We start from the raw sequence: 24,874 nt of genomic DNA on the forward strand, positions 1-24,874 counted from the left end.
ACAATATGGAACAGCAAGTCCCAGAAAGTGAACGCGGGTTGTAGGACTGACACACACAGCTGGGGCTTTTCTGGGAACAATCTCCAGCAGAAAGTCATCTGAGCTGCAGAAACTGAAAGTGAAAGTCTTCAGAGTTCTTGCTTCATAAACAGCAGATGCTCAACCAGAAAACACCGACCTCCACGCCCTGCCTGGCTGTACCTCCTCACCTTCCGCTAACCGACCCCCACTAAAAATCACCACCATGGGGGACAGCAAGTACCTGCACCCTGTGGCCCTAACATGGAGCCAGGGGCCACAAAAACTGAAAAAGCTGAAAAATAAACTGCAGCTTTATTTCGGGAGTAAGAACAAATCAGATGGAGGAGAGTGTGAGATCCGAGTCACCGACTGCACCCGAGGATATGTCCTCATATACTTCAAGGAGGAGGCAGGTAGGTACTGAGGACTGGAGGGGATCCTCATACACTACAAGGAGAAGGGAGGTAAGTACTGAGGACTGGAGGGGGATCCTCATACACTACAAGGAGGAGGGAGGTAAGTACTGAGGACTGGAGGGGATCCTCATACACTACAAGGAGAAGGGAGGTAAGTACTGAGGACTGGAGGGGGATCCTCATACACTACAAGGAGGAGGGAGGTAAGTACTGAGGACTGGAGGGGATCCTCATACACTACAAGGAGGAGGGAGGTAAGTACTGAGGACTGGAGGGAGATTTTCATACACTACAAGGAGGAGGGAGGTAAGTACTGAGGACTGGAGGGGATCCTCATACACTACAAGGAGGAGGGAGGTAAGTACTGAGGACTGGAGGGAGATTTTCATACACTACAAGGAGGAGGCAGGTAAGTACTGAGAACTGGAGGGGATCCTCATACACTACAAGGAGGAGGGAGGTAAGTACTGAGGACTGGAGGGGATCCTCATACACTACAAGGAGGAGGGAGGTAAGTACTTAGGACTGGAGGGGATCCTCATACACTACAAGGAGGAGGGAGGTAAGTACTGAGGACTGGAGGGAGATCCTCATACACTACAAGGAGGAGGGAGGTAAGTACTGAGGACTGGAGGGGATCCTCATACACTACAAGGAGGAGGCAGGTAAGTACTGAGGACTGGAGGGGGATCCTCATACACTACAAGGAGGAGGGAGGTAAGTACTGAGGACTGGAGGGAGATCCTCATACACTACAAGGAGGAGGGAGGTAAGTACTGAGGACTGGAGGAGATCCTCATACACTACAAGGAGGAGGGAGGTAAGTACTGAGGACTGGAGGGGTTCCTCATACACTACAAGGAGGAGGGAGGTAAGTACTGAGGACTGGAGGGGATCCTCATACACTACAAGGAGGAGGGAGGTAAGTACTGAGGACTGGAGGGAGATTTTCATACACTACAAGGAGGAGGGAGGTAAGTACTGAGGACTGGAGGGAGATCCTCATACACTACAAGGAGGAGGGAGGTAAGTACTGAGGACTGGAGGGAGATTTTCATACACTACAAGGAGGAGGCAGGTAAGTACTGCGAATTGGAGGGGATCCTCATACACTACAAGGAGGAGGGAGGTAAGTACTGAGGACTGGAGGGGATCCTCATACACTACAAGGAGGAGGGAGGTAAGTACTGAGGACTGGAGGGAGATTTTCATACACTACAAGGAGGAGGCAGGTAAGTACTGAGAACTGGAGGGGATCCTCATACACTACAAGGAGGAGGGAGGTAAGTACTGAGGACTGGAGGAGATCCTTATACACTACATGGAGGAGGGAGGTAAGTACTTAGGACTGGAGGGGATCCTCATACACTACAAGGAGGAGGGAGGTAAGTACTGAGGACTGGAGGGGGATCCTCATACACTACAAGGAGGAGGGAGGTAAGTACTGAGGACTGGAGGGAGATCCTCATACACTACAAGGAGGAGGGAGGTAAGTACTGAGGACTGGAGGGGATCCTCATACACTACAAGGAGGAGGGAGGTAAGTACTGAGGACTGGAGGGAGATCCTCATACACTACAAGGAGGAGGGAGGTAAGTACTGAGGACAGGAGGGGATCCTCATACATTACAAGGAGGAGGGAGGTAAGTACTGAGGACTGGAGGGGGCTCCTCATACACTACAAGGAGGAGGGAGGTAAGTACTGAGGACTGGAGAGGGATTGTCGCTATTAAAAAAAATTGGGTCCATCTGTCTACAAACAATATCAGAGAAAAGTAATGGTGTATCTGTAATCTTATCTATCACAGCACGAAATCGGGTTCTGCAGAGGAAGACTCATGAACTGAAATTACCGGATGGGGGGACATTACAGCTGGAAGTCCGATTACCGGAAGACATACAGAGTGCAGAGACCTCCCCACCCCCACAGGACGAGGCTGGGGTAAGTGTTGGGGTACAGAGAAGGGGGAGGGGCTCACAGGGGTGAGAGATAAATTACTTTTATTATGGCCCCATGTATGGAAGGGGCTCATTCTGTATATCTGTCAGAGGGGGGCGCTCCTCTCCTGGAGGATGCTGAGCACATTGTGTGCCATCCAAGGGAACATAAATGGCTGATCCCAAATAACGGCCTTACTGACACCAGGAACCCCTCCCCCACATGTACTTTGTGTGTGCAGTGGCGGCTGGTGCTCCAATTTATGGCAAATTTGTGGCAAATAAACCCCACTCACCAGCCCTGCACTTACCCCATCCAGGCCGCAGGCAGTTTCAGCAGCTTCCCTGGCTTCTCCTACCAGCCAATCCGGTCTTAGGACCTGCTTCTTGTCCTGATTGGCCGAGATGAGAAGCAGGAAGACAATAGCGAATATTCATTCACTGGTGTCACAAGTGGGTGGGCTCAACCTTTTTGAAGCCAAATAATGCCTCCAATGACATCATCATCACAATATAAATTGTTTGTTGAGAACAAATGTTCTTTGGTCAAATACTTCATACATAGAGCTCTCGGTGGATGGGTTGTGGACCCCAACCCACAGAAGTGTAAACTTAATTTCTAATAACATATATTGGACCCCCAAGAAGGCTACAGGTTTGGGAAATAAAACTAGAAGATAAACTAGAAGATATACACACAAATGCCATGATTGTGATTTGGTGTTTTTTTTTTGGCAGGCTTCTAAAACCGAGAAGAGCCAGAACCTCCCAGGTAACTGAACAATATTGAGTTTACAGAGGCGTAAACCGATACATATAAGCCTCCAGAGGAAAGTGTCTATAGAAGCCTTTCTCTACCAGGGTTCCTCCAGAGGTTGCTAGGAGTTCCTTGAGTCTATGAGTAGTGATGGATTGATCTCCCACCCGATAGTGCTCATATAGTTCTGACACTAACACCACTCATGCTTTCCACTGACCACCAGCGCAAGGAAGCCCTTCCTTGGGTTAATGAAGGCTGATCCATGTATAACGCTCACTCCCAAAAGGGCCCAGCGAGTAGTCCCAAGATTCTTTCCCAAGCTAGTGTATCTGCAGTCAGGCACACCATCTCAGCCATTCTTCTGGCTTAGTAAATAGTCTAGAGGTTTTTTTTTTTGTTATGCTTTATTGAAACTTGAACTTGGATGTGGTGTAAGGTAACTGTGGGATACTCCAGCAATGTAAAGTAGCAACTTAAGCCACCCAGGGACCCCATAAGAAATGTCCAACTTTTAACATGGGTGCAGCACTGATGCAAGAGGGATAGCAGCAGCGTATAGTCGCTGGGATTTCTCATAGATTGGTCTGGACTCACTAGTGTCCCTGGATATTTGAGTGCCTCCTTCCAATATCAACCATATATGTGTGGACACTTCAGACCAGATTCCCAGATAAATCCTTCAATCACCTCCAGCAAAGTTCAGTGGAATAGCCCCCCCCCCCCCCCAACACAGCTGGGACCTCAATGAGCAAATGAAACAAAAAAAACAACTACATTGCCCAGAAGGGCAGCAGCCCTTCAGACTGATATCTCCTTCTCCTGGAATAGAACCCTTCTGCTCCAGGCCGCAGACTATTTTTGCTCTTTCCCAGCCACCTACTGGGTACCCTCTCCCAGGGATTGGCTGATACCACATAAATAGGCTGTAGATTTGACTTTCCCAGCCCACTACTTTCCAGAACCATTCAGAAGGCAGGGGGAAGCAGTCAAACCCACAACCAGTGAAACTCAGAGCAGCCCAAAGCAATCAAAAGCTGATTACAGAGGAGCTAAAGAATTAAATGTACCTAACCTAGCGAGCACCTATCTAGGAGAATGCTACATATAGTAACACTACGGTATGCACACAAATTAAAGACAGTCCTTTGGAGGGTAGTATGGTCACCAACACAAACACTGAGAAATAGGACAATATGAAGTCAACACACTGGCAATTAGGACAATGTATCAGAAATAAATGTGTAAATGTTACAATACCTCATTCATTATAATGTGATCATTTGTTGCAATATTCAGGTGATAATCACAGTAGAAAGGCAGCCCAGTATGTCTCATGAACCCCCAACCATTCCTTCCCTGTACTGAAGGAACTGAGAGCAGCCACTAGGCCCCTCTCCCTCCCTCTCTCCCATACATATCCTATCTGTGACCAGAGCGAGGTGATGGAGGAGACCTGAGGTCTATGTCACCATCTGTATCTTCTATACCTTGGAATGATGGGAAGGCAGAGGTGGGGGACTCGAGTCACATGACTTGACTCGAGTCAGACTCGAGTCAACTGTTTGAGGACTTGCGACTTGCTTGACAAAATTAAATAAATGACTAGACTTGACTTTGACTTGTCACTAATGACTTGCGACTTGACTTTGACTTGGGCTATTTGACTTGCAATGACTTGGCACCACCAGTTCTGTGTCTTGGCCTAGGCAAAAGCCACCCCCCCACACAAAAGAAAGCTCCCCCGAGTCCCGGCTTCGGGGTATATCAGTATTTTGACTTAATTTGTGACTTGACCAAAATAAATGACTTGACTTGACTTGCTTGACTTCTAGCAGGGACTCGACTTGACTTGCTTGCTTTTCGCCACAGTAACTTGGAACTTGCTTGTGACTTGAAGGTTAAGACTTGAGACTTGCTTGTGACTTGCACATGTGTGACTTACTCCCATCACTGTGGGAAGGTATACAATGATCTGTATGGCAGCCAAAGGACAAGTAGCAATTTTATGGCCTTTTATGGACAGTTTATGATCAATGATGTACTTTACAAATACACAAAATAATTCTGTGTTCCTGCAAATGGATGGTTGACCACTCATCTTGTGCGCCACTTATGTCCATTGGCCATGGTGGGTCCTGGCACATTACAGACAACAACCAAAAACCCCCCCCAGAAGCTATTTTGGATAAACCTCTTCTTCTTTTCTAAGGAAAATCCAACTGTGTGAAATAATGAGACTTCTAGAATATTCTGACAGGAATAGTGAAAGTAAAAGTTCAGTTTTTAGATGATGGCAGGATAGGCTTCCCTAAAGTGATGAGTTTGCAAGTATCCACTAAAGACAGACAAATTAGGGTAGGGAGCTGCAGAGGATGGAAGAGACTCTGGAGAAGTCCTGAGGGCAAGCATAGGAGGAGGTGATGGGGGATCTAGAAAGCAGGAGGTCTTAGGAGGGATTTTTAATTTTATTTGCTGGGCGAGGGAAAGCCAGTGGAGGGACTGGCAGACACTGAATGGTTGGTGAGGTGGATGAGTGAGTCTGACAGCAGCATTCATGATGGACTGAGAGTGGGATAGCCTGTGTAGAGGGAGACCAGCAAGGAGGGAGTTGCAATAGAAAAGGTGAGAGATAACATGAGAGTAGATTAGCTTACTGGTGGAGTAGTTGGTTAGGAAGGAATGCATTTTTGGAGGTTATGGAGGTTAAGATGGAAGGATTTGAACATTGACTGGATGTGAGGCTGGAAGGAGAGTTCAGAGTCCAGGGTTACACCAAATATCCTGACATCAGATAAGGGACTGATAGTTGTGTTATAGATCTTGATGAAAAACTTGGAGGAGGGGGATGGGGGAAAGGAAATATTGCAAACTGGTTTTTAGAAAGATTGAGTTTTAGGAAGTGGCGTGACCTCCAGACTGATATGTCAGGTTTGAGTGCCATCAGCATAGAGATGGTATGGGAATTCATTCAAGGTTATCACTTGTTTTCTGGTTCAATTTGATTTGGTGGAAGCCTGGAGATGGAAACATGCAAATATAAGGGAATACTCATGTCAGTCTGACACCCATAATACTTTATCAAGAATTGATTTATGTCTGGTATCATCTGATTTACTCAGTCTTGTAACCAGTATTAGATATTTACCTAGGGCTCTGTCTGACCATTCACCTTTAATGGTGGACCTAGCCCTGAACACATCTTCCTCATATAGGGTGTGGAGGTTGAGCTCGCTATGGTTGGCAGACCAAACTGTATTAGATCAAAGTATGGCGGATATGAAATTATACTGGGTGATCAACAAACGCAGTGCAGACGTCCCGGTGGTCTGGGATGCCTTCAAGGCCACTGCCCGTGGCTCTTTTGCAGCTGCCATCGGGGGGGCCCGCAAGGTGTCGCAGTCCAGGTTAGTGGACACAGAGGGGGAACTTAGAATAGCGGAAACAGAATATTCTACACACCCCACTACTTACACACATGCTGTTTGGCGGCATAAGGCTAGAGAACTAGACCTGGTACTACTAGAACGTACACAGAAAAAATTACTATATCAAAATCAACGTATATTTGAATTTGGGGATAAAAATAGCCGTCTGCTGGCATATCTGGCTAAACCTGATTATCAACCCTGTAACATTCCCAGAATAAAAACCCAAACGGGCATGATGGTTGAGCAGAGTGAAGATATTATGAAGGAGTTTGTTACCTTTGTTACGCCACCAGAGCCCATTATACAATAGTAGAATTAGATGACTATTTATCAGAGGTTTCACTTCCGAAATTGACGAGGAGTCAGGCTGTTCGGATTGTAAACTGGAGATGGAGTGCTAGGCTGTCTGGGCCTTTGAGAGAGCTCCCCAGTCTGGAGGTGGGGTGACCTTGGGCTTGGGCTCAGGTGTGGACAGGACCTTCTAAGAACACGTGGAGGTGTCCTGGACAGGAGGCACAGGAGGAGCAAAAAAGGACAGCAGGAGAGAGCACTGCCAGGCAAGTCTCCAAGGAGGGACAACAGGTCGAAGCCAGGAGGGCTGGTGAGTGAAACAGTCAGGAGGGGACTGGGAAGGCACGCCTGAGAGGACTGGGATGGAGAAGTCTGGGATGGGTGCAGAGTCAGTGGAGTGGACTGTGGTGGCACGGGCAGTGGGGAGAGGCAGCTGCAGCCAGGAGGGCTGGCAGGGCCTGAAGATGTGGTACTGGGCTCAGTAGCCACGTAGACAGCTAGCACCAAAGGGACCCACGGTCTCTGCCTGCAAAGGGCATCTGCTTCAGGCCTGGCTGAACCAGTGTCAGGCCTATCTATCAGTGCCCGCTGGTCCGGGAAGTGCAAGCAAGTGATGTACTGGAGGTGTTAAGGAGAGATAGTCTACAAGAAAATGTGCTGGAGAGAAGAGAGGAGGTATATATACTGGAGTTGTATATAGTCTCAAGTCCCTGAATTGTTTCCTAATTAACTGGGCATCTCATGATACCCCATCCCCATCCAAGTTTATTCTCCTCAATAAAAATACAAAGTTCAAGGACTGGTTTTCTACCTGAGGGTGAATGAGAACTGTGTGCCTGGCTGGGCAGGGTGACAGCCGGACCACAACACTCTACGGGGGCACCGCTACACATGTAACACTATTCTCCTATAAAATATAATGTTTAATCTCGTGCTATTGCGATCTGTTTTGTAGCTTTCTTCGGGAAGGTGAAAAGCCCGGCACAGAATGTTTATGAAATGAGGATTGGATCTCTCACCTACCAGGTGAAAACTGGAGATATAACGAAGGAAAAGTGTGACGTCATTGTCAACTCAACCAATAACACGTTCAACCTTAAATCAGGTATTTCCAAGAATGTTGCTGGGCCTATAAAATGTGAAGATCTTTTTGAGAACTGGGAGAAGACCGGAGCAAAGTCACCATAAGATCACATAGAGCAGAGCCTACAATACAAGCCGCCGAGCCATTGAGTATTTCCTACCTTATAGAGCAAGGGGTGGGCAATTCATTTTTTCAAGGGGCTGCATGAGGAACTGATACTGTCGTGAAGGACCCAACCAAAGTTTAGTGTATACTATAAAAAAAATTTTGATTAAACCAGAAGTCTTAGGTGAACAACGCTGGAATGGGAAGGTTGGTGTCCTCCCTTTAGAGGGTCACGTTGGAAATGTGACATCTTGGTGATAAGTAGGCATGTTCACTGCCGAAAAATGTGTTTGTTTTAGTTTTCGTTTCATTCGTGTTTTGTTTTTTTTTTTCGTTTTTCGGGTCATTCGTTATGATCGAAATTCATTATTTGGAATAAATTTGTAAATGCAAAAATTTGAAAATTCAGAAATTCGAAAATTCTAAAATTCGAATTTTGCTATTCGTGAACGTAACAATCAGAAATGTATCCAAAGTTACGAATTATCTGAAAAAAAGAATGCCACATCTAAATGAATGGAACGCAACAAATTTTGATAAAGAATAATAATAATAATAATTTTTTATTATATATTATTATTAATTTGTTACGTTCTATTTGTTTAGATGCGGCATTCGTTATTTCGGATAATTAGTAACTTCGGATAAATTTGTATTCGTTACCTTCGCTAACAGCCAAATTTGAAAGGAAATTCCAAATACCTATTATTAAATAGATAGTAATAGTTATTATTAGTTACTTATTATTTTGGATTTTCAAATTTTCAGGTTTTCAAATGTTTGGATTTTCATTCTTTTGAATTTTTGGATCTTCGTTCTTATTTTCGGATTTGCAGATTTTCGAATTTTCGGATTCTCCGATTTTCGTATTTTCGAATTTTCGGATGTTCACATTTTTGGATCTTCGAATTTTTGAATTTCCAGATTCTTGAATTTCGGATTTTCGTTCTTTCGATTTTCGTTTTCTGAAGAATTAAATGGGTTTTCATTCATTTGAATATTTCCGAATTAATGGATTTGTCGAATTTCATTGAAAAATGAATTTGGAACGTAATGAAGTGCCCATGTCTAGTGATAAGTGTGATCAGAAAGGTAGAGGGACAACCAGAGTATATTCTATTCTAAGGCGGGTAGTTTTGAAAGGTGTTATACACCAGTGTTGAGTGCAAGCAGAAAGGCAGAGAGAAAGTCAGGAGCAAAGTATGTTCTGTCTTATGGAGGTTCATGTTGGAGATTTGATATCCAGGTGGTGAGTGTAATCAACCAGGAGGTAGAATTAAGGACAGAAGCAGAGTATGTTCTACCTTATGGAGGATCATGTTTAAAGATGTGATATCTCGGTGGTCGGTGTAGTCAGAAAGGTGGAGGGAAGGTCAGGAGCAGAGTATGTTCTATGTTTATGGAGGGGCATGTTGGAGGTGTGATATTCTGGTGGCTAGTGCAGTTAGAGATGTAGACAGAAGACTGGGAGCAGAGTATCTTATTTTTTATGGAGGGTCAGGTTGGAGATGTGATATCCCAGTGCTGAATGTAATCAGAAAGTTGGAGAAAAGGTCAGGAGCAGAGTATGTCCAATGTTATGGAGGGTCGTGTTGGAGATTTGATGTCTAGGTGGTGTGTGTAATCATACGGTAGGTAGAGAGAAGGTCAGGAGCAGAGTAAGTTCAATGTTATGGAGGGTCGTGTTGGAGATTTGATATCCAGGTGGTGAGTGTAATCATACGGTAGGTAGAGAGAAGGTCAGGAGTGGAGTATGTTCAATGTTATGGAGGGTCGTGTTGGAGATTTGATGTCCAGGTGGTGAGTGTAATCATACGGTAGGTAGAGAGAAGGTCAGGAGTGGAGTATGTTCAATGTTATGGAGGGTCGTGTTGGAGATTTGATATCCAGGTGGTGTGTGTAATCATACAGTAGGTAGAGAGAAGGTCAGGAGTGGAGTATTTTTCTACCTTTTGAAGGGTCATGTTGGAGATGTGATATTCTGGTGGTGAGTGTAAAATCTGATATATCTTGCAAGAGTGAGGATATGTTTGACATCAACTATCTCCAATAATAGACTCTCTTATAGGACCCTTTATTTATAGAGAAAACCTGACGGATAATGTGTGAAGGAAAAAAATTAACCATAAAAGGCTCCCAGATCTTCACTAATAGAGGAAAACTAAAAAGAAAAGGATTTTGGTTCTTCTCCAAATGCAGATTTATTGTGATCTTACATTCAAGGTCTTGTCATTTGTATGCCTTCATAGAGATACAATATGTCTCAGTCTTGCATTGCGTTGTTTCCTTTGACCTTGTCAAGGAATGTTTCTGGTTCTACTCGCGAAACAAATACTGAATCCCATTTTGGCAATGTGAATCTGATATGTTGTGTTGTTACAGGAGTCTCTAAAGCCATCCTGGAAGGAGCCGGGCCTAATATAGAAAGTGAATGTGCCAGGCTCGGTAAGTAACTTTATGAAGATTTTTTCAGGATTGGACAGACAGAGATCATGTGACCTATAATAAAATGTGAATATTTTTTTAACTAATTAATAGAGAAATGTGGATCTTGCCCTTGGCAGGAGAACAATCCAGGAAATTTGGAGATGGCCGTACAATAAGTTAAATAGAGAGAAGAGAAGAAGTAATGGGAATTTTTATCTTCAAATCAGATGCTAATAGTAATAAAAGTTAAACTTAAAGTGATTGTAAAGGTAATTAAAAAAAAAACAACGAACATCTCTTATACTTACACAGAGCGGCCGCAAACCTCCTCTTCTCTGGTCCCCCACTGGCGCTCCTGGCTCCTCCTCTCTGTCCAGTGCCCCCATGGGAAGCCACTTCCCATGGGAGCGCTCCTGCCTGCGTGCGTGCACCCGAGCCCCACTGCAGGTGTCAATGGACTCAGCCCCGCTCCCCACCCCTGGCATCCTCAGCTTGTGTACCAACAATCCTTCTGGCAGCACTGATGCCTTTCACATGGCTTACTTCCCTGTATTCAAAAAGTAAAGATTTTGTTATGGTATAGGGAGCTTCCAGAAATGTTGATTGTGTCCTGTTGTCTAGAATTCCTCCTGAAAACTACCATTGCCCTTCCTCTGCCTAGGCACTCCTCTTCTGTAGCCTCATAGCTGTGTATCTGTAGTATAAAGTATCTAAGGCATGGCTGCCTCTGACTGCTAGTATTAAGAGATGATGATGTGACTGTGCTGCTCATTGTTCTCCTTGCTGGTGGCTCTGAGATGAGGAAGCAAAGCCCCGCCTCTACCAAAATGGCCACCTCCAAACAGAGAAACAGTGAAGAACAAAGCTATTTTAAGGAAGTAATAGGAAAAATATCAGCTGTAGGGAGACCACAGGCAATACCAGTGATTAGTCCTTTGCCCTATATCTGCCTCTTAACCACTTCAATACCAGGCACTTTTATACCTTCCTGCCCAGACCAATTTTCAGCTTTCAGCTTTGATTTGTAGTAGAGAGATTTTATGATTCAGAACTGATTCTTCTTTATCTAGTGCCATTTTGCACATATATAGTCCTCAGCGGGTCTCTTTTCACTGCACTGCTTGAGCTTGAGAATTCACTGTGGTAACACCTGGGTGGGCTCATGGTGCAATGCTCTGTGCCACGATCCCACATATTTTGAAGCCTATTATGGCTCTAATCGGGTGCTGTAATTCAGGCGCCCGGCATCCCAAAAGGGTCCGGATGCATGAATAGGGGGTGGCAGGGGCGACCGTGGATAAATTCACGCTATGCATGAATCTATCCATTAGTTATATAGGGGGTGGCGTGGAGAAAGGGGGAGGCGCCTGGGCACCCCTAATGGACGGGCATCCGCTGGTTAGGCTTAGAAATTAGTAGCTATAGCAGTAGAGAGGCTCCTACCAACCACCTGGATAAGTACACAAGCAGGCTGTTAGGAGCCATAAACCAGGCGGAGACAGAGAGTGCAGTTAAAAATAACACCGTTAATGAAATGGCAAAAATAACACAAATCAGGAATAAAAACAGAAGCCAGGGTTTGGAAGTCAGAGCGGGTAATCGGATGAGCCGGGATCAGCAACCAGAAGTCACCATTGTCAGTAGCCAAAAATCAGGATCAGGAATGAGAAGAGTCGTCAGCTAAATCATACACAGGAACACAGCAGGTACACACTGGAGATGTTGACCACACAAGGGCATGGAGGAAATGAGCAAAGCTGTTTAAATAGCCAGAAGGGGCTGGCTGTAGGCTGGACTAATGAGGCAGGTAATGTTTCTTCCAACGTATTAAAAAAAAACTTTTATACACCACATGAACACATCATGTTTATATGAAGTACCTTACCAGAAGGCATGTGACCATTGTGATATTGGGGTGTTTAACTCAAGTGATAGATGCTCTTTTGGCGCAGTAAGTCCATGTCAAAAGAGCATCTATCACTTGAGTTAAACACCCGTCATACCAAGTGTCTCCTCTTGGGGTAAGCACCACAGTTTAATAAAATTGATATATTTTGTCTTTGTGACTTTTAGCCCGGGTTCACAATAGTGCGATCACAGACATCGCATGTGATTTGCACCCACACCGCAGGTGCCGATCACATGCGATGTCTGAACAATGCGAGTTCAGCCATACAGTTGTATGGCTGAACTTGCATTGGATTCGCACAGAAAAAGGTGCAAAGACTTTTTTTTTACCCCGCACTGGAATCGGATCGCATGGGTGGTTTCATCCATGCGATCCGATTCCTGTACGAATCCACAGTTTGCACTGCGATCTGTGAACCGATCTGGGGGTATCATTAACATTCTATTGACACCCGCAGCGGTCCGCAGAGGGCGGTGTGAGCTGCCTGCGGGAGAGATACGATGCGGGAACTGGCGCTGGAATCGCGCTGGTTCCCACATCGCATATGTGTAAACCTGGGCTCAAGGATTGTCGTCCCAAAGTAATGAAGAATCATTATTTTGTGATAATTTTCTAATTTTTGGTCCTGTTCATGTCAAAACCGATATCAATTTACAATTTTAGGTAGCGGGTAAAATGGGGTATCTTATCCTCCAGGTAACGCTAGCAGTTGAGATACAATAGTTTTTTACTGTGAATTTTTCGGTGTTCCTTTCTTTATTTATGTGATTTTCTCCAGTTGACCCAGATATCCAAAGATGAGCTCCTACATCATTGTTCACATATTTATTTCTATTTTTTCCAGCAAGCCGACCCAACAACGGGTACGTGGTTACAAAAGGAGGAAACCTCCATTGTAGGAATATAATACATGTTGCCGGCCAAAATAAACCAGATTTAATAGGGAAGAGAATAACGGATGCCCTGCACACGTGTGAGAGACAACAAGCAACCTCAGTGGCCTTCCCGGCCATGGGGACAGGTGAGAGACTCTCGGAGATCCTGAGTTATCTGTGTCTGAAATACAAACTGTCTGCCATCTCCCATAGCCATACAATTTTATTCAAATGTTTGATCTCCAACTTTTTCCTGGAATTTTTCAGGGCAAGGTTGGTTAATACAATACACTGAAATAATTTTCTTCATTATTGTAAGCCACTTTAAGTGGAGAATAACATAAATAGAATAACACACTGAGAAATCAAGAATTCAAACATAGAGCACAATATTGAGGATACGGCGTTGGCCAGAACTATAGCTTTGGAGGTGATCAGTTCAAATGATTGCAGAATGAACAGTGTGGGCTGGCAGTGGGTAAGCAAATCGATTGGGGGCATCAATGAAGCGATCACCAGCAAGAGGTAGGAGGTCCTGATTCCTCTATATATAGATCTTTATATCACTAGAGGATCACCAGCAGGAGGAAGGAGGTCCTGATTCCTCTATATAGATCTTTATATCACTAGAGGATCACCAGCAGGAGGAAGGAGGTCCTGATTCCTCTATATATAGATCTTTATATCACTAGAGGGGTCACCAGCAGGAGGAAGGAGGTCCTGATTCCTCTATATAGATCTTTATATCACTAGAGGGATCCCCAGCAGGAGAAAGGAGGTCCTGATTCCTCTATATAGATCTTTATATCACTACAAGGGTCACCAGCAGGAGGAAGGAGGTCCTGATTCCTCTATATAGATCTTTATATCACTAGAGGGGTCACCAGCAGGAGGAAGGAGGTCCTGATTCCTCTATATACTGTACCAGCAACTTGGAGGGCTCCAGTCCAGAGCTCCACCCGAATCTGCTGCCTGAGCTCCAGGTATTGATCCGCAGACACAGTCCTGGGGTATACTGAAAGGGCGATCGGCAGGACCCCCTCTAACTCTGATGCCAGATCCATATCTGTGATGGGGCGACCGAAGCCTGCTATCTCGATCTTGGATCCCGATGGTGGTTTGGATGTGTTCATAGCAAGGAAGCACGATGCCACCGCTGCCACCAATGTGATGGACCCCCGTACTCCTTAAATGTCCAACTTTGTCAGTGGAAAGGACACTTGAGGAAACTCTTATATCCAATGTCAGTGTTCTAATCATATTGTAGACAACCTGGCTGGTTCAGGGGTAAATACAGGACAATATTTTCAATATAAGGGTCCATGCACAGTGGCTTAAAAATCTGTGTTTTGGCTGTAGAAGCAGCTCAAGGTTATCCTATGTGTCTATGCACATTAGGACGACTAGAGGCTTATTTTAGGCTCAGCGTTTAGAGGCAGAAAAAAGCCCCTTCTGATGTACGTTTTTGATTGGAAGTTTCTCAAAAAATAAAAAAAAACGCTAAACTCGCCTAAACTGTGTACAAATTTTCTGCCAAGGGAACAAGCGTTTTTTTAAAGGCCAGTGTGCACCAAGTCTAAAGCTGAAATCAACAACATGACCTCAAAATTAGAACAATGGAAATTTCATAATCTACTCGCCAAAGATTAGTGATGTGATAGCCGATTGGATAAACTACATTGAACTGTTTGTGGAACAATGATGAGGAGGACACAATGTGCCCCCTTGGTCACTCTATTCTCCTTCTCTCGTCCTCTCTTTTTTCAGGTGCTGGCGGTGTGTCTTCTGCGGCAGTGGCTGACGCAATTCTAGACGCTGTGGTGGATTTCGTCAAATCGAAATCAGCCGTGACTGTCCAACACGTGACGTTGGTAATATTCCAGCCACAAATGTTAAAAGATTTCCATAACAGTATGAAGAAGAAGGAGCCACCACCTGCAGCCAAACAGCCCTTGTATTCTTTCTCTAGGATTTCAGGTAAGTGTCGTTGTTTTTAGGATCATCTCACATGCCGAATTACTGTGCTGATCATTCAGGGATGTTCTTCGGATAAGGCTGCAGGTTGTGCCCCGGTGTCAGCTGCTCATGTCACCTCTGTAAATGAAGATCTCCTAATAGGACACAAAGTTCTGGAATGAGCGCTGTAACTGATGTGATCAGTCCTCCAACTAGGAGACACAAAGTTTCACTCACTTACTTTACCATTGACAATTTTTTATCAGACAGGAAGTCTTCCTTCATGTATAACAGTCCTTCTACATGGTATATACATTCTGTAAGTGCTTTGTGTCTTATCCCGACATTCTTTACCTTCTCTTATAGCGGCCATTTTTGGTACGAGCCAATCTGACAAAAACAGTAAAGAAGAGGAAGAAGAAGAAGAAGAAGAAGAAGAAGAAGAAGAAGAAGAACCCAAAGTTTTTGAGCTGAGAGAAAACATTGAGCCGGCCATCATCCACCTGTGTGCAGAGAGCCGTGAATCTGTGAAAGCGGCCTCAGACTGGCTCCAAAATCTCATAACAAAGGATCAGCATGACAATACTATCACAGATACCTGGATACAGGAATTAGATGATGAGGACCATGACGTTCTGGCTCAGCTTCAAAGGTTACATGGAGTTCATATTATATTTGACTCGCCACAATCCACCATAAAGGTGACGGGCCGCACCAGGGATGTTCTGGAGGTCAGTAATAAAATTCAAGCCATGATAAAAGGTGTGCGGGATAAGAAGACGCGAGAACGAGAGGCGGAGCTGTGCGGTAACGTGGTAGAGTGGGGATATTACCAAGGCACCAACTTTATTCCCTTCGACAAAATGACAAACTTGGAGCTGGAAAAGTCTTATATTGAGAAAGGTCCTGTGGATATTGATATCGCCGGTGTAAAGTACAAGGCAATTACAGAGGTGCAGAAAGCAAACGATGGCAAAGGAAACATAATTGGGCTTCAACGGAATCCAAAACATGGTAATTCCCTTTCTTTCTTGTTCATATCTTTATGATCATCTGGTTAAATGTTATTGGACCGCTCCGGCTAACAGAAATATAAATGAAATGTCAGCCTTGGAAGTTCTTGGTGATCAGAGACATTAAGGTTCTCTATATTACCCTGGAGAGATGTTTTTTTTAGCTGGGAATCTGGAAGGCCAAGATACAGTATGATGCAGACTTCCAGATTGGATTAGATGGCAGGAGAGGTGGGAAGCTGGCAGCTCTGTGGGGGAATGGGTCTGTCTGGGCATCAGGGGGAATTGGCACCACACAGTGTGATTTGGGTATGCCCAGGCACATCCGGCTCACCCTGTGTGCGTGTGCAGGCCTATGCCGTAGGTCTCCCAATACATCTGGCTTGGGCTACAATTTAATGTCTATAGGTCATCTCCTGACAGTCCTGAATGACTGCTCTTGGGGGACAAATTAATTGGACAGGTTAGAAAACACTAGTTTAGCACCAAGAAAGATCAATAGCAGGACTGCCTATATCTGCTCCCGCTTGCTTCCTCCAATGGTTAAACAGGAAAAATTGGGTGACTAAAACTATTGTGTATTTGGGAGACTCTGGGCCAAAGACATTGTGAGAGGTCTACATTCAGTCCCCAGGCACCTCTACTCCAAAGACCCACCATCCCTCTCACCTCCCTGTACAGACATCAGCATTATAAGAAGCCATTCTACTTATAGCAATGGCCTACATCTGTATCTCCTCCCGCCTCCTCTATGTGCCTAAATAATCTGCTTGAACTAAGTACAGTCAAACAGGAAAAGAAAATCGGCACAAAACAACCTTATTTAACATCAGGCACTGTACAGGAATCAATTTTCCACAGACATATCAATCATCATAGAGGAAACATCATAAACTGTTGGATAAGAGAGAAAATGGATCTTTAAAAATGTACACCAATCAGCCATAAATTTATGACCACCCACTTAATATTGAGTAGGCCCCCTTTTGCAATCAAACCCATCTAGGCATGGATTCTATTCGACCTCTGAAGGTATGCTGTGGTATGTGGCCTTTAGATCCTGTTAGTTGTGAGGTGGGGCCTCATTGGATTGGACTTGTTTTTCCAGCACATCCCACAGATGCTTGATTGGACCCCCTACCACCTCCATCAATGGGCCTTTCCTGCCCACCTCCATCAATGAGCCTTCCCTCCCCACCTCCATCAATTAACCTTCCCTCCCCACCTCCATCAATAAGCCCCCCCACCACCAACATCAATGAGCCTTCCCTCCCAACCTCTATCAATGAGCCCCCCCCCCACCACATCCATCAATGAGCCTTCCCTCCCCATCTCCATCATGGAGCCTCCCCCTCCCACCACCTCCATCAATGAGCCTTCCCTCCCCACCTCCATTAATGAGCCTTCCCTCCTCCCCCACCACCTCCCTCAATGATCCTTCCCTCCGTCAATGAGCCTTCCCTCCCCAATGAGCCTTCCCTCCCCACCTCCATCAATGATCCTTCCCTCCCCCCCCCCACCACCTCCCTCAATGATCCTTCCCTCCCCACCTCCCTCAATGAGCCTTCCCTCCCCACCTCCCTCAATGAGCCTTCCCTCCCCACCTCCCTCAATGAGCCTTCCCTCCCCACCTCCCTCAATGAGCCTTCCCTCCCCACCTCCATCAATGAGCCTTCCCTCCCCACCTCCATCAATGAGCCTTCCCTCCCCACCTCCATCAATGAGCCTTCCCTCCTCCCCCACCACCTCCCTCAATGAGCCTTCCCTCCCCACCTCCATCAATGAGCCTTCCCTCCCCACCTCCATCAATGAGCCTTCCCTCCCCACCTCCATCAATGAGCCTTCCCTCCCCACCTCCATCAATGAGCCTTCCCTCCCCACCTCCATCAATGAGCCTTCCCTCCCCACCTCCATCAATGAGCCTTCCCTCCCCACCTCCATCAATGAGCCTTCCCTCCCCACCTCCATCAATGAGCCTTCCCTCCCCACCTCCATCAATAAACCTTGGCTGCCCATTACCCTGGTCAGTTTTCCTTCCTTGGACCACTTTTGGTCATTACTGACCACAGTAGATGGGGAACATCCCACAAGAGCTGCAGTTTTGGATTTGCTCTGGCACAGTCGTCCAGCCTTCTTCCATTGCTCCGTGCTCCAGTACTGGTGCCTGTGTGCCCATTGTAGGCGCTTTTGGCTGTGGACACGGGTCAACATGGGCACCCTGACTGGTCTACGGCTACGCAGCCCCCATACACAACAAACTGTGATGCCCAAACACATTGTCTGCATTCACTTAAAGTGGCTGTAAAGACAGAAGGTTTTTTTTTTTTTACCTTACTGCATTCTATACAGCGAGGTAAAAAAAAATGTCTGAATGTAGCTGCCTCCGCAGCCCCAAGCATTGGGCCAGCATTTATTGATATCTAAGCCTAAGCCTGATCTTGATCCAGAAACGTGCGAGAGAGCTCTTGCTTCTCATTGGCTCAGATACAGCAGCAGGAGCCATTGGCTCCCGTTGCTCTCAATCAAAGCCAGTAACAAGGAGCGTTGGGGTTGTGCCGAGCCCCATTCTGTATGTCTTATGGGCACACAGAGCATTAGTGGCGTGTTCTGGGGGCACTTGGCGGGAGGGGGGAGCCAGAAGGATCAGAGCTGCTCTGTGCAGAACCATTACACAGAGCAGGTAAGTATGACATGTTTGTTATTGGAAAAAAAAAAAAACTAGCTTTACAATCACTTTTGCCTATCAATGGTCATAAAGTTATGGCTGATTGGTGTATATCTGGAGGGTGCAATCTATTTACTGCAGGAGAAAAGAAGAAGCCGGTCCAGTCTATAGAACACCAACCTGCTAAACCAAGAATTCTCTCTCGTCCAACAGTGTCCAGCCCTGAGGAAGGTTAGAACACCCCGCAACACGTTGGATTTTTGTTGAATACTCTGATTATTATATTACTTCTGGATGTCAATTCTCTCCTTCCTGTACTTCTGATATGGATGACTGAGGGAGGTGTTACCTGCAATCCATTCTGCAGTGTGTGACAATGATGGTGTCCTATTGGTCGGCACTCTGAGATTCACATCAATGTACACTGATGGGTGATAATTGTGTTCTACAATGAAACCAAAATATAACTCATTCATATTACAGCCGAGTTCCTCGTAACCCCCCCGTATTGGGATTCCATGGACAACACTCAGCTGAAGGTGGTACCATTGACCAGCAGCAGCTCGGACTACTCCGAGGTCGAAGGACTCTTCACACAGACGTGTCAAATGAGAATAATTAAGGTAATACTGAAGGGAAAGCTTCGCCCCACATCACATATGCAGATTTTGAGGATGTTAGCACATTCCCTCCTGCTTCTGTAATGTAGATAATGCATGGACCCCCCCCTGGACAGTGCCCCAGGTGCATGAGTGGCCCCTGCAGTTTCCCTTTTCCCTTATTAAGGTCAATTGCATGTGGACAGAGTGGGTGATTAGTGCGTCTGATGGGGGGAGATTACCGAAACTGATCTTCTGTGTGGCTCTCCCTGCAGCAGCTGAAAGCCGGCATCTCCTCCTCCCTCCCTCCTGCTTTCAGCTGCTGCAGGAAGAGCCACACAGAAGATCGGTTCTGGTAATCTCCCCCATCAGCCGCACTGTTCATCCGCTCTGTCCATGTACAATTCCCCCTGCTTCCCGAGCCCCCGTTGTGTGCCTGCCACAACCCCCCCCGCAGCGCTGCCGCCTTCCCTCTGCTCCTGCTGGCTGCTGTGGTACATAGGGGGATCTTCAGATGGAGAGCAGTGGGAAGGGCCCGGGGAGGGGGGGGGTAAATATGTCTTACTTACTAGCCCCTTTCTCTCATTAACGAATACAGTGGGTGATAGTGCCAGTCACTCACTTTGTTCATTCATAACTGACTATGTTTACTATGCTTCAGTTTGTGAATGAACAGGAAGCCTCACAAAGCTTCCTTTTCATTTGTCTCCAGTGCAGCTGAGGCTGCAGAGAAAGGAATTGGGGTATCTGTGTCCCCGCTCCCTTTCTCTGTCCCAAAAGTGAGACATTGGGGGTCTTTTTGGATCCCTGGTATCTCACCAAAGACCCCCAACAGCGTTGTGCAAAAAAAAAATGTATAAAAAAAAATAAAAAATGGCAATTAAAAATATACAAAATAATAAAAAAATTGTAAATAATAAATAAAAAAAAATAATACAAAAAGAGGGAAAAGAGGGTGAGGGTCACAAGGGGGCATACAGGGGAGCAGTGTGTAGGGAGGGTGAATTTAATTTGGGATAATTCCCTGGTTGTGTTTATTTGTTTCTAATCCGACTAATACAATCCCAATATGTAGCATATGAGGACGGTGAGGACAGTGTACACTCGCCATGGTCGCAAAGAAGGAGCATTTCTTAGTGGCTGAATAAAATGAACTTCTAATAACATTTAATGGGCTTGTGTAACAGATATATATTATTTGAAATGACAGAAACCCAGGCAAAAATAACATGATAAAATAAAAAAACAATTTTAAAGCTACAAATGCTAAAATATTCACTTTCTATACAGAGCTTTCCCCCACAGACGCTAGATGTTTTCAGTCTGATGTCCAGCATTATTTAACTCACTTCCTCTGAGCCCAGGTCACCCTGGGCCTGCCTCCAGCCTATGACTGCACAGTGAAAGGAGAGGCAGCACAGTGATGCGCTTACCTCTTTATCGCTCTGCTCTCCTCCTATCAGCATGCTTCTTGTCAGCACATGAAGCGATAGGCTCCTTTTGCTGCTTCCTTCTCCCCCTCTCTGAGCTCTGCTGTACAGGGACTGCAAGGGGCCAATACCAGCCCCATACATGTACTGGGAAAAATATTTTTCACTATAATTGACCTTTAATGACGTAAGGAGAGGAGGTGTCAGAGCTTCCACTGTGCCTCAGAATTTTCTAGGGGCTTCCATGGTTAGTTCATGCTGCTTGCTGTACTCAGCCCCCCCCCCATACAGTGCAGGTATACTTCCCATGATATCAGATGTGATTGGGGGGATCATTGAACAGAGATGGTGATTCTGTTTTATATTCTTTCCTCCCAGATTGAGAGAATACAGAACATACATTTGTATCAAAACTACCAAATTAAGAAGAACGGTATCAATGACAAGAATGGCACCAGGACCAATGAGAAGAGGCTCTTCCATGGCACCGAGAGTGGGATAACCAGTAATATAAATCGTAATGGGTTCAACAGAGCCTACGCTGGGAGCAATGGTGAGAAGAGACCCCCCCCCCCGCTATCCTTCTCCTAATCATGCAAACAAAATATTCATTGCACTGCAAAACACTCCGAGCTAAAAGTATATCATTGGGACAGTACAGTAACTGTGATGTGGTGTCCCAGGTTAAATTCCTCGCAAAGCTACAACATACCTGCATGGAGTTTGTATGCTTATAGCATAAGTTAATTAGCTTCCATTCAACTGCGTGGATGTAACTGGCTCAGTGTCCCCTGTACAGACAATGGCACAAAAATGAAAAAAAAAAACAACCAAACTGCCACTAAAAGTAAGTAAGAGTGTCAAGTCCTGTAAGTTGTGAGGTGGGGTCTCCATAGATCAGACTTGTTTTTTCATCACATTCCCGCAGATGCCCGATTGGATTGAGATCTGGTGAATTTGGAGGCCAGATTAACACCTCAAGCTCCTTGTTGTGTTACTCAAATCATTCTTGAACTTGATAAGACCAGGCCACCTTCTTCCATTGCTCTGTGGTCCAGTTTTGATGCTCACGTGTCCATTGTAGGTGCTTTTAGCTGTGGACACAGGTCAGCATGGGCACCCTGACTGTTTTGCGGCTGCGCAGCCCCACACACAACATAGTGCGATGCTTTGTGTGTTCTGACACCTTTCTATCAGAACCATTCACTTATCCAGCAATTTGAGCTCCAGTAGCTCTTCTATTATAGCAGACTACAAGGGCCAGCCTTTCCTCCCCACCTCCATCAATGAGCCTTCCCTCCCCACCTCCATCAATGAGCCTTCCCTCCCCACCTCCATCAATGAGCCTTCCCTCCCCACCTCCATCAATGAGCCTTCCCTCCCCACCTCCATCAATGAGCCTTCCCTCCCCACCTCCATCAATGAGCCTTCCCTCCCCACCTCCATCAATGAGCCTTCCCTCCCCACCTCCATCAATGAGCCTTTCCTCCCCACCTCCATCAATGAGCCTTCCCTCCCCACCTCCATCAATGAGCCTTCCCTCCCCACCTCCATCAATGAGCCTTCCCTCCCCACCTCCATCAATGAGCCTTTCCTCCCCACCTCCATCAATGAGCCTTTCCTCCCCACCTCCATCAATGAGCCTTTCCTCCCCACCTCCATCAATGAGCCTTCACTCCCCACCTCCATCAATGAGCCTTTCCATCCTATCTCCATCAATGAGCCTTCCCTCCCCCACCTCCATCAATGAGCCTTCCCTCCCCACCTCCATCAATGAGCCTTCCCTCCCCCACCTCCATCAATGAGCCTTCCCTCCCCACCTCCATCATTGAGCCTTCCCTCCCCACCTCCATCAATGAGCCTTCCCTCCCCACCTCCATCAATGAGCCTTCCCTCCCCACCTCCATCAATGAGCCTTCCCTCCCCACATCTATCAGTGAGCCTTTGCTCCCCACCTCCATCAATGAGCCTTCCCTCCCCACCTCCATCAATGAGCCTTCGCTCCCCACCTCCATCAATGAGCCTTCCCTCTCCACCTCCATCAATGAGCCTTCCCTCCTCACCTCCATCACCGGTTGGCCTGTTTTCCTTCCTTGGACCACTTTTGGTCAGTCCTGACCACCGCATCCTGGGAACATTCCACAAGAGCTGTAGTTTTGGAGATGCTTTGACCCAGTCTGGACATTACAATTTGGTCCTTATCAAAGTCCCTCGTTGTAAATCCTTACTCTTGTCCATTATTCACATATTCCACCCACTTTCAGATGCCATTGTAACCAGATAATCAATCTTATTGACTGTACCTGTCAGTGGTCAGAATGTTGTGGCTGATCGGTATATATTCTGTATTGTATCTCGTGATCTGTGATGAATACTTTTCTTTCTCTCTCTATGAGTACAGCTGCGTTGTTGGGAAAAGGGACGTATTTCGCTGCTGAAGCCATTTACTCCGCGGATGACACATACTCCAAACCGGATACAAATGGATACAAATACATGTACCTGGCCCGTGTCCTCACCGGTGTATACTGTGTCGGGAATAAAGAAATGATCGTCCCTCCAGCCAAGAACCCATCAAACCCCACCGACCTGTATGACAGCGTCACAGATAAGATATCAGCACCCTCAGTGTTCGTGATATTTAATGACGTCCAGGCCTATCCGGAATACCTCATCACCTTCACCAAGTGACCTCAGAGAGGACAACGAGGATTATGGGGAAGTGTCAAAACTTTTTCAGCAGCTTTTCTTCTGACAAGATCACTTCTCTATGTTAGCCTATGGGGGAGATTTACTACACTCTGGTGTAGCTGTGTATGGTAGCCAATTAATATCTAACTTCAGCTGCTTCAATTAGGCTTTGACAATAAAACCTGGAAGCTGATTGGTTTCTATGCAGAGCTGCACAATATTTTGCACACTCCAGTTTTAGCAAATTTCCCCCCATGTATCTATGCACACATAGGTGTATTAAAAGATGATCTAGTTCTAGTTCAACCATAAAAATAAATAAACAAATAAAATTTTTTTTTTTTAAATATCAAACAATCCCAATCCTATACCCACACACGCACCTATCCGCATGTAAAAACATCTAAATGTATCTAGACTTAAATTTAGGTACGTTTGAGCATTAATGCATTTCAATGGTCAGAATAAATAAATATCCTGACCAATGGAATCCATTAACACCCCAAAGCTTGACGCCCCAGAACGCATCCAAACACTTGCGCAATACGCGGCTTTAGGCACCTTTTTTTTTTTTTTTTTTCGCCAGCTTTTCTCCTGCTATTCCCCTCCTTCTCAGAGGGGAATAGCAAATGCCCCGTGTTCATGAGGCTTACGGCTCCATTCACACTGCGATTTGGAATCAAGGGCGGAAACACACAGTTTCTGGTTCTCTGAGGGGAGAAGAGACTGATCGTCTGTTCAGTATGAACAGCAATCTGTCATCTCCCCTACACAGTCCCCTCCCCCCTTCAGTTAGAACACACACTAGGGAACACAATTAACCCCTTGATCGCCCCCTAGTGTTAAACCCTTCCCTGCCAGTGACATTTTTACAGTAATCAATGCATTTTTTATTGCACGGATCGCTGTATAAATGCCAATGGTCCCAAAAATGTGTCAAAATTGTCCGACGTGTCCGCCATAATGTCGCAGTCCCAATAAAAATCGCAGATCGCCACCATTACTAGTAAAAAAAAAAAAAAAAAAAAAAAAAAAAATGAATAATAAAAATGCCATAAACTATCCCCTATTTTGTGGACACTATAACTTTTGCGCAAACCTGAAATGGTATTGCCAGAAGTCGGTCACTATAAAATGTAGTCATTGTTAGTGGAAAAGAATTTAAAAAATTGCGTGAAGCTTGTCGCTCAAAGGTGCGGGAGCTGATTGTGGGTGACAGGCGCACATTGGGCAGGTCATTGAAGTGAATGACACTTTGGCGGAATC

The 24,874-nt window shown here is 45.6% G+C and overlaps 1 protein-coding gene across 1 annotated transcript; it reads left to right on the forward strand.

Moving 5' to 3' along the window:
* Positions 1-120: 120 nt before the first annotated feature.
* LOC141147294 (protein mono-ADP-ribosyltransferase PARP14-like) lies at positions 121-24,658 on the forward strand. The gene is made up of 11 exons (XM_073634503.1): positions 121-434; positions 2,246-2,379; positions 3,114-3,147; positions 7,810-7,959; positions 10,426-10,488; positions 13,224-13,400; positions 15,022-15,231; positions 15,577-16,224; positions 19,372-19,511; positions 21,296-21,470; positions 23,319-24,658. The coding sequence occupies exons 1-11, from the start codon at positions 245-247 to the stop codon at positions 23,606-23,608; spliced, it is 2,211 nt and encodes a 736-aa protein (XP_073490604.1). The 5' UTR covers positions 121-244; the 3' UTR covers positions 23,609-24,658.
* The last annotated feature ends 216 nt before the right edge of the window (positions 24,659-24,874 follow it).

This window comes from Aquarana catesbeiana, linkage group LG06 (assembly GCF_042186555.1).
Source record: "Aquarana catesbeiana isolate 2022-GZ linkage group LG06, ASM4218655v1, whole genome shotgun sequence".
Lineage (NCBI taxonomy): Eukaryota > Metazoa > Chordata > Amphibia > Anura > Ranidae > Aquarana > Aquarana catesbeiana.